At 36.9% G+C, this 19,280-nt stretch overlaps 1 protein-coding gene across 1 annotated transcript in view; it reads left to right on the top strand.

Annotated features, from left to right (window-relative positions):
• LOC127421492 (lysophosphatidylcholine acyltransferase 1-like) overlaps positions 1–19,280 on the top strand; it is a 49,628-nt gene that overhangs the window by 19,561 nt on the left and 10,787 nt on the right. Inside the window, exons 3-6 of the mRNA XM_051664574.1 lie at positions 5,533–5,747; positions 6,311–6,423; positions 9,335–9,395; positions 13,941–13,999. Of these exons, the coding sequence (XP_051520534.1) occupies positions 5,533–5,747; positions 6,311–6,423; positions 9,335–9,395; positions 13,941–13,999 (448 nt within the window). The remainder of the gene's footprint in view (positions 1–5,532; positions 5,748–6,310; positions 6,424–9,334; positions 9,396–13,940; positions 14,000–19,280) is intronic.

Below are 19,280 nucleotides of genomic sequence, written 5' to 3'. Positions count from 1 at the left end.
CACCTCCCAGCGTTTGTTTGTAAACATTAACTTCATCTATAGAAAGTAGTTCCATCAAATTCAAAATGGTAAAAAAAATTTTTTGGGGGTGTGATGTGCAAAGTAGAAGTAAGAGTATGTTTTGCAACATACAAACGTCAAAATCTATTCCACTGTTAGCATGTTTCTATTGAGCGTTTATGCAGTTCTGCCCGTGAAGTGTTTCAACTCAAGTCAGTTGTTAGGATGCTGCCTAAGGGCTAAACTGTTCGGTTTTCCACATGGCGCTATGTCTAGTGCACAGTGCGTGTGACGTAAACTTTGTCATCAGCACAATCCGCACGGACTGACTGCCCAATTATTTTTGGTCTACGTATGCATCTGGAATTGACTGTACTAAAGTTTGTAACAAAGCAGTTATAGTGTGCATCTATCGAATGCATCCTAGATTTTCGAAAGTAGATGTCTATGTAGATAGTAGACAGTGAGGTGGTTCTCTGTGGAACTGAGCCTTAGTCTAAAGATTCTCAGATCTAGGAGAGCTTGCTCTTCCTCACTATGAAGCTATAAATAAGAGCAGTGTATTGAGTGTCTGACGGATGTCTGACACACCCACACAGTGACTGAGTCACATCACAGCACTCCATTCAGATCATCACACGCGTGTTTTCACAATCACTATTTCCATTCCACTATCACACTAATCCAGCAGGGCTTTTTATATTTTCTTGCTGTGTGTTTGTCCGTCTGTGTTTATCTCTCTGTATCCCATTGTGCACAAGTTTGTTCTTGTGAGGTGTTGAGAGGTTTATTCATGGTGTGGTTATCCACAGTGTAAGTGCAAATACATGCTTCAGTTACCTATATGGGCAGGCACAGGTTCCGAAAATACTAATTTCTCTGCTGTGTGTGTGTGTGTTTGAAAGAGTACAGGGATGCAAACTACTCACCTTTCAGCTAAGAAGCGTCTCTCAGTGGGAGGTAATTAATCACTTGACCGTCGGGACTAATGGCTTCAAAAACAGAAAAACACATTCGGCTTGCTTAAAAAAATCATTCTGCCGCTAAGGCGGGGTCTTATGTTCTCTTCAAGTGACCAATGAGCCTCTTCTTTTACTGAAGAACTGACAAGATGTCAAGCTGATCTTAACATTTTTATCTGTGATCGCACTCGACTGCATATCATCACTAATGCTGATTGTAATCCATAGTGATTCTGTCACCAAGCATTTTCCTGCCTTTTTTTCCTACACTAGAGTCTGTTTTTATTGAATGTAATTTCTTTATTCACTAAAGGCTGCATATGGACATACGCGTTCTTCGACAGGCCTTGAGGGGATAAATACACAATCACACACTTTCACAAGGTAAAGTTACTCCATGAATCGCACTTCTGGCTCATTTTTTTATTTATTTTTTTGGAACCTGGTGCGTTTTCTCCCATAGTTCGGTTTGTATAGGCATATATTTTACAATTATGTGATTTGTGATTTGCCACTGCTCTTCTGGAGAATGAATCTTTGTATTACAGATATCAGTTTAAGAAACTTGTGAAATGGCTGATATGAGTTCAGTTGAAGACACACATTATTTTACAATCTATAGCCTCCGTGGACGATGCAATTTAACTCTAATACTACCATAGTTGGCCTATACACTTCAAACAATCAGACTGTAATTTAAAAACACCAAAAGAGGATTCAGTAATGATGGGGATAAAATACACTTTATTGAGCATGAAAATAATATTCAGAAATCATAAATAGTTTCTTTTTTATAGTTTTTTTGCGAGTACATTTATAATAGAGGTGGTTACATGCTAAACAAATTAATATACATTACTGTGCTATGAAATTGGTACATTATATACAACTTGAGATTAACATAAATTCATGGGGATCTACCTTGTACCTATAGTGGCTTTTAGGTGCAATTTCAAATTGTCTACTCTGTTTTAACACATAAAAAAAGAAAAAATGCAGCAATGTTATTAAATACTCAGAAGTAATTAATATTAGTAAACATGTTACATAACTTCACCGTAAAAATGTAACTTATAAACACATCGCGATCGTTAGAAATGAGCAATGTTTGATTCTTTAAAGCATGACAACCAATTTAAGCTTCAACAACCCTACCAGAAAACATATCCAAGCATTACGGCAAGTAAACAACTTTGCCAAACAGTTGAGTTAACAGCTACACATCCATCAGGAGAGTGATGTCATGCTGCTGCTGTCCTGAAACCGCGACTGAATAAACAGCGGTCACTTCCCGCTTCCCCGACACTCACACAACATAGCCAGACTTTCTTTCAGAGCTTACGGACATGATGTAAACATGCAAGAACGAATGACGTATGCCTGCGATTTCGCGCCAAATTAGAACCGACATCTCTAAATAAAAATAATTATTGTAGGCTTACCATAGTTAATTGGGGAAAGACAAGGACAGGGTTTTGAATATGGATTTTTTTATGTACTCAATTAATAATTAACTTTTGTTAATGGTAAGCAGGGGTGGATCTAGAAATTTTTTGATGGGGTAGCATAAAATCTATTAGGGGTTGCAATACCAAAGCAAATGCCCATGCCTAGTTCTTATGGATTAAGGTACGAATCTCTATTAAATCTCTATTAAACACATAAAAAATTCTAAATGTTCCTTAGCTTGACATATAGAACTGGCAGTCTGAACTTAAAGTCACCGTATACAGGCCAAATTGTTTTATTTTGTTAAGTGTACCCATGGCTGGAGAGTGCATGAATATCCCATGTTATTCTGCTTATAATGCTTTGTAGACCTATCACCTTTATAACAGCTGGAATAAGCCATTTGAAAGTGAACATTAACACAAAGTTAGGCCTAATAAAATAAAAACTGTATGACAATTGTACTGTGGGGGCCGGTGCTGCAAAACTCATATTAATTATGTTATGCACAGTAAAAGATACTTTTAAATTACCTATTTTGATAAACAGTCATTCTGACTGATTCAAGTACTCAAATAAATATTTCATATCCCATACTAATGCTGGGGTGGCAGATGGGGTGGCAATGCTTTTACTTAGGTTGGCATTTGCCACCCGATGCCACCCCGGTAGATCCGCCCCTGATTGTAAGCAAAAAAATCGTACACAGTGCAGCTTTAGAAAAGAAAAGGAGGGACGAGTCAAAATTATTTTTTTTGTGGTAATCATGCTTAATTGAGATTAACTTGTATTGAACCTGGAATATTCCTTTAATTTTTTAGCATCCTAGCAGTGGCGTCTCAGGATCATAATTTCTGGTGGGGCACAAACAATCATTAAACCCGATTTTACAGATTTTTGAAAAATTGACGGATAATTCCAAATGCTGTCTGACAAATTGACAAAAAAAGAAACAAGGAAAACACTTTAACCTAGTGCATCAGTTTTGACTGTACTCTGTTTCTCACATTCCCTCTGTATGTGTGTGCCCTGTTTATTTCCTGATATTACGATGCGTTTAGAAGCATATTAACGGGCACCATCAACATTAACACCTGGTTTTATGCGTCTCTTTTGTGTTTGGATTTTTAGTAGAGGCCTAGAGGGTCTCTGATTTCATGACTGCATACATCAATGCATGACAATAAAGTGTAAAAATGCATAATAACAAAAAGAAAGTGCGAAAAAAGCGGCGCATCATTTCAGCCAATTATACAGCAATCAGAGCAGAATTGTCAGTTATTTAAGTGCAGTAACTGTATTAAATGAGCTTCAGAGATGTGCTTCTCGTGTGGCACTTTGTTCAAATCAGGGACAATGAAAAAGTTCTCTAAATTTGTGCATGTATGCATGCGCGCTCACCGGCAAAGTTTAAAAACCTTGTTTTAGCACAGCGGTTGATTGACAGGTTGAACCTTCACCCTAGAACGTTCCCTAGAACTCACTGGTCTCACCACAGTTAAGCATGTTGAGTGAAAAAAAACGATCATATAAGCCTACTGCCATGAATACACCCCTGAATGAAGCTCTAGTACTTTTAAAATGAAAACAATTGTGAAGGATAAAAATAGATCATGACAGAAATTTTACAGAGAGTGACAGATAAAGATTTTTTCTAGCGCTACCTGAACATTGCATGTAACGAGTATTTTTAATGGGATATTTTACTATGAGCTTAGTGTAAATGAATTACTGTGCCTCACTTCTATTTTAAATGTCAGGATAATATAACAGTGGTATAGCCTACTTTAACAGAGTTCATTGTATGATGGTTAAGGAGGAAGCGGGAGCCGGTTTTCACAGTCCACGTGAGTCAACTTTTAATTCTTGTTAAATAGCATTCCCTTTTCAGCTTACAATAAACAGAGGGGCTTTTCAGCATACACACAACAGTATTTGCTTTTCGGCACTCAAACAAAACACTCGTTAGAACACACAGTCTCTCGTGGGTTTCTCTATTCTTTCTGTGGACTGGGCCATCTTTTATCTTCCCCAACTCTCACTGTGAACATAGAGACAGGAATTAGTCACAGTTCATCTCAGGTGGATGTCCTTACCGCTTTCTCTCTCCCCAGACAGGCGCTTGACCGTGCCCTCACCTCCATACCTACATTTTAAATAATGTACATTAAGACAAAAAACATAAGCAGGCTTTCTAAAACAGACCAGGGTAACGTTTGCAGTACAAAGGGTTCATGAACAACGATTTATTTTTTAGTAAGTCATTTTCAGGGGTGTTTCAGCTGCACATCCAATGCCGGTGTTTGCCAGTTGATTACGATTTACGATTACATTTGCGGAAGAATTTGTTGGACCCGATGTGAATAGCGCCATAGGAATCCATTGTTCCCGTTAAAAAGCTCATTGGAACAAACAATCGTACTGAAAAAAACTGACTTGGTGTGAACATGCCTTTAACCCGTAAATTAAAAAATAAATAATAAAAAAACTGGATCATTTTGATATTTCAGACTCAGTGTAAATGAGTTCATAACGGTACATTGATTAATTTTAATTACAATTATTTCTTGTTGTGCATGTTATGTGTGCTAAGAAAAGTCAGACTTGATGTGGATAGTCCTTAAAGACCTAAAGAATGGCTTGGTGAACAGTTTTCTTATATGTTTTGACATATTTCCAATTGAAACATGGATGGGACAAATAAAAGGGGTTTTCCCTTTTTAATAAATAGCCAATAAGCTTATGACTATGATTTGGTTTTTGTTATTGCTAGTCAGAGGCATGGTATTAGGGGGAGAGAAATGTTCATACTAGAGAGCATTAGATTGGACAGAAAATTGGTATGCAAGGTGAGTCATCAACAGTTTGGTCTGTTTTCCCAGAAGATAAAGACTGTGCCTTTTATAGCCATATTTCAGCTAAACATTTTAAGGAGTATGCTAGCATATGACCTCAAAGCTAGCAAACATGGACTAAAAGCTACAAAACTCCCTTTAAGTGCTGTATTTTGTGGACTACCATCAGTTGAACATGGAAATGAAGGCAATTGAATCATCACATCATGTCAGGAAATGAGTGATATTCTACGGTATTATTAACTCATCTTTCTGTCTCTCTTCAGGCTGGTGGATTTGGCCTTAAAGGCCATCATGAGAGCAATGTGGTTTTCTGGAGGCTTCCATTGGGTCCGCGTGAAGGGACGGCCAGCTCTGCCCAGTGAAGCGCCCATTCTCACAATGGCCCCCCACTCATCCTACTTTGATGCCATACCTGTCACCATGACGATGGACTCTATAGTGATGAAGGCAGAGAGTAAAGACATTCCAGTTTGGGGAAGTGAGTTTTATTATTATATAAATATGCATTTTTATTATTTTTCCTCTTTGGTTTTTCCATTTCAACTCTCAGCTGATGGAGGCGGTGGTCAAAAATTTTTTTGTTTTTCTCTTTAAGAGGTATATGTTGTTCATCAAATGTGTCCACATTCAAATTTTGCTGTTTTCATAACTTTTAATTTTTGAATGGCTGGTGTTCAGTGTCATGTGATCACCCTGGCTTTAACTGGTTTTGGGGTAATTGGCCAATGAGGGTTCACTTTTCTGGCTGTGACTGTCATCACTCATCTCATTTGCTTTCAGTTGATGTGTATTTGTTTATATGAATGTCTGTGTGCAGTGGTTGTGCACATGGCCTGTTTATTGCTGGTGTGTGGCTTAGAATGACATAGATTTCCAATGGCTTGCTACTGTGTGATTCTCTCATGCTGGACTGGCCTCTGTGACCCTTTTAAGATGGCTGTTAAAAAATACTTCTTCTGGTCAATGTACTTGCAGGACTGCCCGTAGTTTACAGGAATAGTTCACCCAAAAATGTTAACTCTGTCAAAATTTCACTTTCAGCTCTTATTAAGTTCATTCGGCCTGTGTTTGTGTCCCGTTTGGATCACGACTCTCGGAGAAAGACCGTTGAGGAGATCAGGCGCAGAGCATGTTCTGCTGGCGAGTGGCCTCAGGTACCACACAAACACTCACCTACTTCCTTTGGGAACCAAAAGACTACTGTCTTGTGTTCCACACCATGTGTGTCTGTTAAGGACAGTTCGCACTGGCCCAACAAATGCCAACAAGCACCACCACCCAACACTTGTTGGGTTTTGTCGGATCAGTGCGGTCACCCTGCTGGTGTTCATAGGCATCTGTTTTCACCGATTTAACATGTTTAATCAGCGTTTGTCAGGTCTTGGACTGTTTGAGCAGTGTGGTATTATTTTCCAACAAACTCTGACGTAATCTGACTTTATTGCGAACCGTTGCCATGACAATGACGTAAGCGTCCCTGTCAACTCGCAGAAAATGAATGTGCGCGACCGCAACTGCATTGATAAGAGCAGGAGAAACATTCAATCACGAATAATCAAATTTTTTTTGCTAAATTGTTAAAGAATTCCGTTCCTTTCTAAAGAAAACAATTTTATGTTAGTGTCGGGATTAGCAGTTTGTTTGGGTGACACGCGTAAGGGAATTTGTACAAATAGGCAAGACACGGATGGAGATTAATTTGTGCTGAAGCGCTTATTCACTCACATGAAAAACACAGATCCTTTAGTTTTCAAAATATTATTGCAGTTTCTGCAGAACTGCAATATTATTAACTTTTATATTATTGCAGATATAATATTAACTTTCCCCACATTTTGTGCACAAAATTTTGGCACTAGTTTGCCATCCTCTGACGGAACTCTCGGAATTAATAAGTTCCCAGCAAGCACAAAATATTTTTAAAATGTAGTTGTGTTTAATAGGTTATAGCCTAATGCCTCTACATGATGAACATGCTGAATCAATTGCACATAATATTTATATATTAAATGTTTAGTTTCATTCGCAACTTCCTTGTCAGTCGTCTTCAAAGGCAAACAACGACATGCAAAAGACGTAAGTTTGTTGGTATTTGTTGGATCAGTGTGAGCACGGCAGTTTTGTTTCTCAACATTCTAAATACAACAGCCAAATTTAGAATGTTTGAAGTTTTGGTGTCTGTTGGCATTTGTTTGGGCAATGTGAATTGGCCTTCAAATTTAACATCTGCAAAAAATATTTAATATTTGAAGTTGAGTAGAAGAGATTAATCTGATTATTGTTGATTAAATCATGCAATCAAACAATGTATCATAAATATAGTGACCACAAACAGTATTTGGACATTTAAGCCACACTTAAAAATGTATTCGTATCATTACATTATATAGTGGCCAAGTGGCATTTATATGAAAGAAAGATATCAAAACACACGTTTCAAGAAAAACATTCACAAAATTAATAAATTAGGTTGTTAGATTTTAAATGATAAAACAATATCATTTTGACATGCTGTTCAAAATCAAAACAAACTATCTGGGCACTTTCTGGTTGTCAACCGTTAGTGGAATAAGTTCATTGTGATTAACTTCACCTGTGGTTACTCTGCGAGGACACCTGTGTGAAATTGAGGGGAAATTACTTCATGCATCCACTAAAATTCTGTTGAAGTAATTGCAAAAATGGCTCAGAAAAAATTGGTTAGTTCTGAGAAAAGTTGAACCATCATTTGTTTGCAGATGCCACTTTTTTATATTATGTTATGCAATACAGTGAAATCATGTGTCGGACAGGCGCTTTTGGTATGTCTCAATTTGGTTGTTGCTTTTCACTAGTTTTCAGCATATCTAGTCTTAAAGGTGCACTCAGTAACTTTTTACTTGTGTCATCTTGGACTTACACTGACACCTAGTGGTGTGGATGTTGCATCATTCAAAATCAATAATTTTCAGTTACAGATTCCAGTGTAGAAATTCACTATTCACAATTTAATCCAAGAGTGAAAGTGTCCAATGACAATATGGTTACTGAGATGAATCGAATAGTATTCAGCTGGTCATGTTATTCTAAAATGACAGCCCCCATGAGGGCGCCCCTGCTCCATGCAGAATAAAACAGCTTTTACAAGGTTACTGATATGACTAGAGTCCTCATCTCATGTGAGTGGTCATGATTTTTTACGTGTTTCAAAATTACAGTTCATTTATTTAGGAGTAAAACTTTTTTTAATTGGGAAACAATTACTGAGTGCACCTTTAACCGATTGTGTTTTAGAATGCTGTTAAATGTAGTTTGAACAGTTGAAAAATGTGCCTTGAGATCCCTGCATTTGGTTGTGCTCAGACCAGCTTTCACTGAGTGCAAAAAAGGGTCTGTTAAAGGCTGAGATGCCTGTTGCTCATGTTGGTTTGACGAGCTGTTGCCTGTACAGCTGGAGTCATGCTGACTGCCCCCTACTGTCATATCAAGGTGGTACATCAAGCTTATAATTGCGTTATTTTTTAATGCATTATTGTTTGTGTAATTAGCACATAAATTTAGTGTGATTAAATCGACAGCCCCAATGTTGTCCAAATACTTTTGGGGCCACTGTATTCATATCAGGATTTGCGAGTGAGAGCCGCAAAGAGCAGTACTAAGTAGTGACGTCAAATGTACCAGTACTTTTGTGCCAAGTAGACACCAAAATGAAATAAAGTCTTTCATTTTAACTTTATCTTTTAAAAGTCTTTCTTGAGTATATGTAGTACCAAATGCAAAATCAGTTTGGTACCCACAAGCCATCTGACAAACACTTGCATGTGTATTTTACTCTAAAAACTTGAAGCAATGTTTACTTAATTAAGAAATACACGAAGGCAAACATGTCCTTGTTTTAATTTGACTTAATATTTACATTCATTTTTTAACTTTTTAAATGGAGTGTTTAAGATCATGTAAAAATGTTTTTGCTGTGGTATCAAGAATCATGAAAGTTCACTGGTATTGGTACCAACTACTGAATCCTTGGTATTGTGGCAATCTGATTAGTAAGCCATTTCCTCTCTGACTGCGGCTTGTTTTCAGATCATGATATTCCCGGAGGGCACATGCACCAATAGATCCTGTCTCATTGCATTTAAGCCTGGTATGTATGTCCTCTCTCTGTCTGTCCCCACCTCTGATATCTGCTAACTAAACACACAAACACACACCCCTCCTCTCTTTCTCTTCATCGCTTGTTTTCTCCAGTCTGGCCGTCTCATTTTTCTCTTTACAACCTTGAATTCTGGAGCTCTAACTATACCACAAAACATCAGCTGTGGAGGTCTGCTGCTCACTTAAACAAAAACCAGACCAGAGACAGAGTTTCAATGTGTGCAAAGAGTTCTGCTACTTTTAAAACGTTTCCAGTTATGTTTCTAATAAGGCTTCTTAATAGACTATGTGGTAAGCTGCTTATTATTATTGCTAAGGCAAGAGTCACCATTACTATTGCTCATAGTAAAGATAGGAGATTATTAAAATTGAGGAATAAACCTCATGGACATGAAGCCAATCATATTGCTTGTTGAGAAGAGGTGTTTTATTAATTTTCTAAGCAAACAGACTTGTGATCTTCACCTGGAGGACAATAACATGGGTGAAAAATCCCTTATTGCATTGGTGAGGCACGAGGGCCATATCTAAGGACCAGAATATCATATATGCTAAAAGTAGATTATTTTGATTTAGGCTGTTAAGTAACTAGTGAGCAACCATCTGTCAACACCCTAGAAACCACTCAGAACACCTTAGCAAAAGCATATTAATGCCCTGGCAGCCACCAATGACACGTGTTGCTGAGTTTGTATGTGCAAAAGTCATTCTCATTTTCTTCTAAAAATGTAAAAATCTAGTTTAAATCTGTTTTTCTGTTAAATGTCTTCCTTGTATCCCAGCTTAATATGTGGAATCCACTGTAAGTAAGCAATTTGTAGGTTGATTTCACCTAAAAGTGTAACTCAACCAGTGGTGTGAGTTTGCGGTGGGACTTTGGTTTGTACAACCAGTGGTAGACGGGAAGGTTTCTGGAATCTGTTTAAATAAAGTTGAAGCATATAATTTCAAAGTAACATTCATTTTATGGGGGATTTTTTTCTTTCTTTGGTTATAATGATGACAATATATTCCATGGGAAACATGTCTAAAAACTTTCCCCTAAGGCTTGTGATTGGCTGTTCTCCTGCTATTTTACTCACAATGAAGCCAGGTCTGATTGGTTAGGCAACGTTGTCAATCTTCTATCACCCATTGACTTAGGACATGTCCATGATGAAAAATGCAAATGAATGAGGGGTACATATGCATTATTTGACCTGTTCCATTTTAGAGTTGCTTTGGTGAGTTTATGTAAAAGGTGAGGAAGTACAGTCAATGCAGAGTTGGTAAGTGTCTGTTAGCAGCTGGTAATAAGGAGCTGTTTGCAAGCTGAAGGGCATCTTTTTTCCCTCCACACCTTCCCAGAGGGGATGAGGTCTGACTGGCACAGATTGAGACTGAGGGAGAATATATAGGGGCGTTCAGGCAACTTCAGGCAATTTCATGTCCCATGAGCTGATTTCTATTCAAATGAACAAGATATAATTTATATGAAGGTCACATTAAAACTGACCTGGAAACTTTTTACCATGCCTTCACATAATTTTGGTATTGTTCAGATGCCTTTTATTTGTACATTTTGCTGTTTTTGCCTTTTCCCAGACCCAAAAATATGGAAATCCTTTATAACAAAGGATTTATAATTACAACTAACTATGATAATCTATGCAAAGACTGAAATAAACATAAACCATTTCAATATTTATTGTGTGAAAAATGATTTCTATACATTTTTCAAAAATTGTAACTGCCCTGCGGCTGTGGCATAATTTCCACCAGACCAAACAATTTTGCATCTATCTATCTGTCTGTCTGTCTTTTTAAATAAGTGTACTTGTTAACAAAGTCAACAAAAGTTTCAGTGAAGAGCTTGTTTGAGATAAAATATCAGATAAGTGATGTTTGAAGAAAACACATTGAGAAAAATTAAGGTATATAATACCACTTGTGAGCATAATATTTTTATTTGCCATCATTTCCAAACAAGCTGTAATTTTGCCACATTTTACAAAAATTTTGAAAATATTATTTAATGGTATGTATTTAGGATACATAAAATGTTAGCCATTAAATTAGCCTTAGCCAGACAAAGGAGTCTGTCATTTTTTAAAACATTACAAATTTAATTTCTATCCATGAATATCTATTAACTCAGAATTCAATCAAACAACACAGAATGTGAGATGTGGTGGAAATGACACTATGGTGGAAATTTTCTCAGAAAAAAAAATAAAATAAAATATGACAATTGCATAAATCTCCTGTTGTCATGCACATACACTGTTGAATATTATTAGTACACAAACTGAAAATGAGTGAGAATGAGATTTTTTTTTTTTTTTTTTTAGCAGGACTTTACTTTCAAGAAGTCCACAGTGCTAAAAGTGCCCAAAGTTGAAGAAACACCCATATATATAGCACTTATTATTATTATTATTATTTTTTTTTTTTTCCATTTGCTCTATTATAGCCTGTATGTACTACTCTCCCTTATATTGCTGGAAAAACATACAGTGCATTCATAAAGTATTTAGACCCCTTCATTTTGTTTCACATTTTATGTTGCAGCCTTATGTTAAATTGCTTTAAATTATTTGTTTTTTCACATCAATCTACACTCCATACCCCATAATGACAAAACAAAAAACAGATTTTTTTATAACTTTACAAATTTATTAAAAAGAAAAAACTGAAATATCACATTGACATAAGTATTCAGACCCTTAACTCAGTACTTAGTTGAAGCACCTTTTGTAGCGATTACAGCCTAAGTCTTTTTTTGGGTATGATGCGACAAGCTTTGCACACATGGATTTGGGGATTTTTCTGCCATTCTTCTCTGCAGATCCTCTCAAGCTCTGTCAGGTTGGATAGGGACTGTTGGTGGACAGCCATTTTTAGGTCTCTCCAGAGATGTTTGATTGGGTTCAAGTCTGGGCTAGGCCTGGGGTCACTCAAAGACATTCACAGAGTTGTCCCTAAGTTACTCTTGCGTTGTCTTGGCTGTGTGCTTAGGGTCATTGTCCTGTTGGAAGGTGAACCTTTAGACAGGTCTGAGGTCCTGAGCGCTCTGGACCAGGTTTTCATTAAGGATATCTCTGTATTTTGCTGCATTCAGCTTCCCTTCAACCCTGACCAGTCCCCTAGTCCCTGCCGCTGAAAAACACCCCCACAGCATGACGCTACCACCACCATGCTTCACCGTTGGGATGGTATTGTGCAGGTGATGAGCGGCGCCTTGTTTCCTCCAGACATAATGCTTGGAATTGAGGCCAAACAGTTCAATCTTTGTTTCATCAGATGAAAGAATCTTGTTTCTCACAGTCTGAAAGTCCTTTAGGTGCTTTTTTGCAAATTCCAAGTGGGCTTTCATGTGTCTTGCACTGAGGAGAGGCTTCCGTCTGGCCACTCTCCCATAAAGCCCAGATCGGTGGATTGTTGCAGTGATGGCTGTCCTTCTGCAAGTTTCTCCCATCTTCACACATGATCTCTGGAGTGACCATCGGGTTCTTGGTCACCTCTCTTACCAAGGCCCTTCTCTCACGATTGCTCAGTTTGGCCAGGCAGCCAGCTCTAGGAAGAGTCCTGGTGGTTCCAAACTTCTTGCATTTAAGAATGATGGAGGCCACTGTGCTCTTGGGAAACTTCAATGCAGCCGAAAGTTTTTTGTAGCTTTCCCCAGATCTGTGCCTCGACACAATCCTGTCTCTGAGCTCTGCAGGCAGTTCCTTTGACCTCATGGCTTGGTTTTTGCTCTGATATGCATTTTAAGCTGTGAGACCTTATATAGACAGGTGTGTGCCTTTCCAAATCATGTCCAATCAATTGAATTTGCCACAGGTGGACTCCAATCAAAGTTTAGAAACATTTCAAAGCTAAATTTCAAGTGTCATAGCAAAGGGTCAGAATATTTATGTCAATGTGATATTTCAGTTTTTTTCTTTGTAATACATTTGGAAAGTTATGAAAAACCAGTTTTTTGCTTTGTCATTATGGGGTACGGAGTGTAGATTGATGTGGAAAAAAATAATAATTTAAGGCTACAACATAACAAAATATGAAAAAAATGAAGGGGTATGAATATTACTGAATGCACTGTATTTTTTTTTCAGTGGAATACAAAAGTAGATATTTAGCTTTTTTTTTTTCTCATGTAATTGCAATGATAGTAACAAAAGATGTCAAACTCCAGAAAAGGACTAAACAGTACCATAAATTAGCTCATATGACTTGTACACTGTATTCCAAGTATTTTAAAGCTGTTAAACCACCCACAGACAAAATCCATCGTACATCTTTCAAAGAACATGAGGGTACAGTAAGTAGACGATGAGAAAATTAATTTTTGAAAATGTTCATCTCGTCACAAAGTTACTTTGCATAATTGTGTTTGCACTCACTCTCGGACAGAAGGCTCATGTGTCAGCACAGTAAATGGGACAGGCTATAGTTTAAATGCTACACCTAGTGCCTGGAGTCAACGAATGCAAAACACAAGTGCTCTCTCTCATTCCAACTCGTTTACCATCCCTTTCTCCCTCTTTTCTTGCAGGTGCATTCATCCCTGGAGTTCCCGTACAGCCTGTGCTGTTGCGTTATCCCAACGAGATGGTAAGAATAACCTCGCCGCCCAAATAGGGTGTCATTACAGTGTCAATGATGAGCCACTCATTGCTGTCTGGAACACAGTGTTGTGTTTCTCTGTTCATGAAGCCTGTGGCTTTCTTTGTCACAGCCAACTGACTTCTATAAGCAAAAGAACAAACATTGCATCATTGAATTTGAGCAGTGTATTTATCAATGGTATTTTCTATGTCCTCTAGGGTTGTCACGATACAACAATTTCAGTAGTCGATACAGAGTGAAATTTCACACTAGTTTTGATACTTTATACTGTTTACATGTAAGATATAGCCAACCACAGCTCAACAAGATGGGCTTTTTGACCAGGAAGTGAATTTGATTGTTCACACACTCCATCTCATTGCATGTGAGCAAAGCACATGTGCGTGTTTGTGCCTGTCAATCACGGTACTACCGGTGCAGTGCAAAACTGGTATTGCTACATTTCATTTTAGTGTCGACCTAGTGCAGTAGTACCAGTACTTTTGACAATGCTATTATCCATGTTTTTTTTTTTTTGTTTTTTTTTCACTGTTGCAATCTTTCTCTATCTGTCTATCTTCCCCTTCACTCTATCTCATGTCTTTGTCTCCCTCTCTCATAAATAATATAAGCACAGCAACCAGGTTTCATGTAGACTCCCTGGAAAATTTGGAACACGTCTGAGCTCCTCTCATAGCGTGTATTCTACTAGGATTTAAGAAAAAGGTACTAGGGGGCGGATGCGGAAGCTCAGAGAATCTCGCGAGATGATGGAGGAGATTCAAAATGGCGACACCCTGTTAGCAAACATCCAAACGTTCAACCGAGCAAATACCCTTCATTTCCACTTGCCACTGGACAAAACAATACATCCGAACCACAGCAACGGTGTAAAAACTGGAATCTTTAGAACACTTTATTGACTACTATTACTTCGATCTATTCACCATGCCCCAACCACACAAAAAACAACCCACGTCGGGAATACTCTGCGGATTCAGACGACAACACAGTGGCCGTAGAGGTGAGTGTACTGGAGTCAATAAATAACAAACTGGCAATCCTTGAACTGTTGCACCAAGACATAAGACTTAAAGACCAGTCTGGAATTCAGTCAATCGTCCACCGTCTTGGATACAAAAACACCCAGAACGTCCATGTCAAACGACCCTGTCCAATAATAGCAAAATTTGAAAATTACAAACACAAAGAACTTGTAAGAAGTATAGGAAAAGAGTTACGTGGAATGCACTTCGGGATTAACATTCAATTTCCACGAGAAATACAAGAAAGACGTAAAAAATTAAATCCAGTCATGAAACAGCAAAGAAACAAGGGAAAGAGAGTATCGCTTACCGTGGATAAGTTATATATAAATGGACAACTGTAAAGAGACGCTGATACAACATGGATATGACGGAGTTCTGTTTGATTTATCATCTCGCCAACCAATAATGTTTAGAAAATAATTAACAATTTAATATTCGGCCGTAACATCCTCAATACTTGCTTCACTTTACTTCTATGTACGTCACTAAACTCACTTCAGAGTTCAAGCCTCATATGCTGTGTATGTTTTGTGTATCTACTCTACAGATCACTTTGTGTAACTGGGAAATTAAATTTGTATGCAATAATATACCTAGTTGGAATGCCACCTTAAAAAAACTAAATGCAGACATATGTTTACTGCAAGAAACTCACTTACTGGAACTTGAGCATAAAAATCTTCAAACTTCACAATATACACAAATACATTACGCATCTTGTAGCTCAAAGAAAAGAGTCGCTGCTATCATGATTAATAAACATATACCAATTATTGCTCACACTACCATATCGGACCCAGAAGGTTGCTACCTTATCATCAGTATTTCAGTGTATAATAAAGACATGACTATTGCTAACATTTACGGACCAAAAATAGACAATGAAGAGTTTTTTCAAAACATTTTCTCATTAATATCCAATTTCTTAAAATCAATAATCATCATAGACTTTAAAACAACCATTAAACCAACATTTGACAAAACTAATAATTCAGATCACATTAAAACTTAAAACTCCACTAAAGTCATTAAACAATATATGAATGAGCTTGGCCTGGGCGATAGCTGGAGCCTAAACAATCCCACCTCGAGAGACTATACCTATTTCTCACCTTTTCATAAATCATACTCGCACATTGATTTCTTTTTAACAAGCAATTCCATTATTCCAAATATATCAGAAACAGCAATTAACCCAGTTATCATCTCTGATCACGCACCAGTTACACTAACCCTTAATGACAAAAATTATAACAAAATTCCACAAAGATGGCGAATTAACATATCTTTACTCCAGGATGAAGATTTTGACAAATATTTTAAGAGAGTGGGCATCCTTCCTTGAAATAAATGATACACCAGACATTTCTGCATCAACACTCTGGGAAACTGCAAGGGTAGTATTAAAAGGGAAAATAATATCATTTAACACATAAACACATATAAACACAAAAAAGAACAGAAACTAGAAAGGACTTAGAAACCAAATTAAAATTACATAACACATACTCACACAATCCTAGTGGTCAAACACTTCAAGAGTTAGGTAATGGTAAAAATCAGCTAGAAGTAATCATCCACAAAAAAATACAGTTCCAAAAACGGCGATTAAGATTTTTTGAACATGATTACAAATCAGGTAAATGTCTTGCCAGCCTGCTCAAATGAAATAAAGAGAAAACACTTATATCAACAATTTGAAACTCAGACAATAAAATCATCCATAATTCACAAGAAATAAATGAGACTTTCAGAACATTTTACAAAACTTTGTACAGAGAAAAAGGAAATTGACAGAAAAACTGAACATTTTTTAAATAACAGTTTTAACTACTTTAAATCCAATACAATTAGAAGCACTAGAAAAACCATTAACATTTTCCTCACTATCAAATAACAAAGCTCCAGGTCTTGATGGTTACCCACCAGAAATTTATAAACACTTCTGGACAAAAATGTTACCACTGTTCTTGAGAATGACGACAGAAATCAAAGGCAGTTCCTCCATACCGCAACATATGAACACAGCATTAATTTCAGTTCTGCTTAAACCAAATAAGGACTCATCCCATTGCACTAGTTATCAGCCATTATCTCTTATTAAAACAGACATGAAAATAATCAGTAAAGCATTATCCACACACTTAGAATCTGTCATACCATCTCTCATCCACCTCGACCAAACAGGCTTTATCATTCATCGAACAATACACGCCGCTTATTTAACATCATGAATATCTGCAAACAACAAAATACCAATACAATCATTGTATCACTCGTCACTGTAAAGGCCTTTTACAAAGTAAACTGGCAGTTTCTTTACAAAACACTGGAGAAGTTTGGGTTCGGGAAATCATTCATAAATTGGATCAAAACATTATACAGCAAACCAATGCCATCAGTTATCACAAACGGCATCATATCACCACAATTCCAATTACAGCGAGGGATGAGACAAGGATGTTCACTCTCTCCACTACTCTTTGCATTATTCATAGAGCCCTTAGCTGCTACCATAAGACAAAATGACAACATAATAGGCTTCACATCCAAAAACACCAACCATAAAATATCACTATATGCTGATATATATATATATATATATACATATTCTTCTTTATCTACAAAATTCAAATATATCACTTACAGAAGTCATTCAACTTATTACTGATTATTCAAATATATCTGACTACTCTGTAAACTGGACAAAAACTACAATCCTTCCATTATATCATAAATTTGAAAGGATAGACCACCAGACATTTCATTTAAAATAGGTAATATTACATACTTAGGCATACATATTTCCCCCAACCTCTCAGACTTGTTAAATCTTAACTTCACTCCAGCATTAAAAACAAAAGAAAATTACCTACAGCATTGGATGAACCTACCACTCTCAATCATAGGATGAATAGCCACTATCAAAATGACCATATTGCCAAAAATTAATTGCCTTTTCTCAATTATCCAAATACAGCCGACTAATGATCACGTCCACAACCCATGGCTACAATTAGAACAAACTGTATGCAAGGAAATCTCTATTTCAAACGGTTACCATCTTAGTAACATAATCAAACAATACAACTTATTTCAAAACACTGTTATACGGACAACATTGACAGTATTGTGGAAAATTAACAAAATAACCAATTACTGTTTATCACCACACAACCACACACAAATATGGCATAACTCAGATTTAACCATAAATAAATCTCCACTTGTTAATAAAAATTGGATAGAAAAAGGTATCACGCATTTACATCATCTCTACATAGATAATAACTTCATAACATTTTCAGAACTGCCAAGGAAATATAATATAAATAAAAATCAATACAAAAATTGGAAATGTACAATTAAAACCATCTCCACTTATTGAAACATTAAACAAAATCAGTAACTCCCCAAAATTATCAAAATTAAACAATTTCTTATTATCTATAGACACAACATGCTCCGTACCAATCACACAATGGGAACAGGATCTCAACATCATCACTGATAATAACTTCTGGAATCAAATAAGTAAAAACAGTAACATTTTTCAGTAAAAATAAAAACATACAATTAATCCAATAAGAAATAATACACAGAAAACACCTCACTCAACATAAAAATTTTAAAATGGGGTTAGCAGATTCAGACAAATGCATACACAGCAATCTAAACACAACAGACAACTGTCTTCATGCACTATGGTCATGCCCACCTGTAGCTTCATTCTGGAAAGAAGCTATCACTAAATTTCAACTCTCTTCAATTGCAATAGTCCTGCGATTCCATCCACATGGCTCTTAGGTGACCTTTCAACAATAACCCCCTCAGATGAACACACAACTCCTTTTGTCTCTAGCTATTGCCAAGAAAACAATTCTCATAAATTGGAAAAATAAAGCCAAAAAAAAATAAAGCCAAAATCTCTAATATAATATATGTATTATTATTAATGTGTGTGTGTGTGTGTGTGTGTGTGTGTGTGTGTGTGTGTGTGTGTGTGTGTGTGTGTGTGTGTGTGTGATTACATGTTTATATATAAAGTACTGCTCTTCGATGGTGACAGTATTTTGCATGTATCCCACAGGACAGAAAGGTTGCGGACTCCCCTGGTTGTCGAGCTCTGGGGTTTGCATGCCCTTGGCCCTTGGCATGATGTCGCCTCCATGGGGGGCGATGAGTTCTGCATTTTCTTTTTGTATTTTTTTGTATTTGCATTTTTTTTTATTTTGTAT

This window comes from Myxocyprinus asiaticus, chromosome 30 (assembly GCF_019703515.2).
Source record: "Myxocyprinus asiaticus isolate MX2 ecotype Aquarium Trade chromosome 30, UBuf_Myxa_2, whole genome shotgun sequence".
Classification (NCBI taxonomy): Eukaryota; Metazoa; Chordata; class Actinopteri; order Cypriniformes; family Catostomidae; genus Myxocyprinus; species Myxocyprinus asiaticus.
This window is presented reverse-complemented; position numbering and strand designations above follow the sequence as displayed.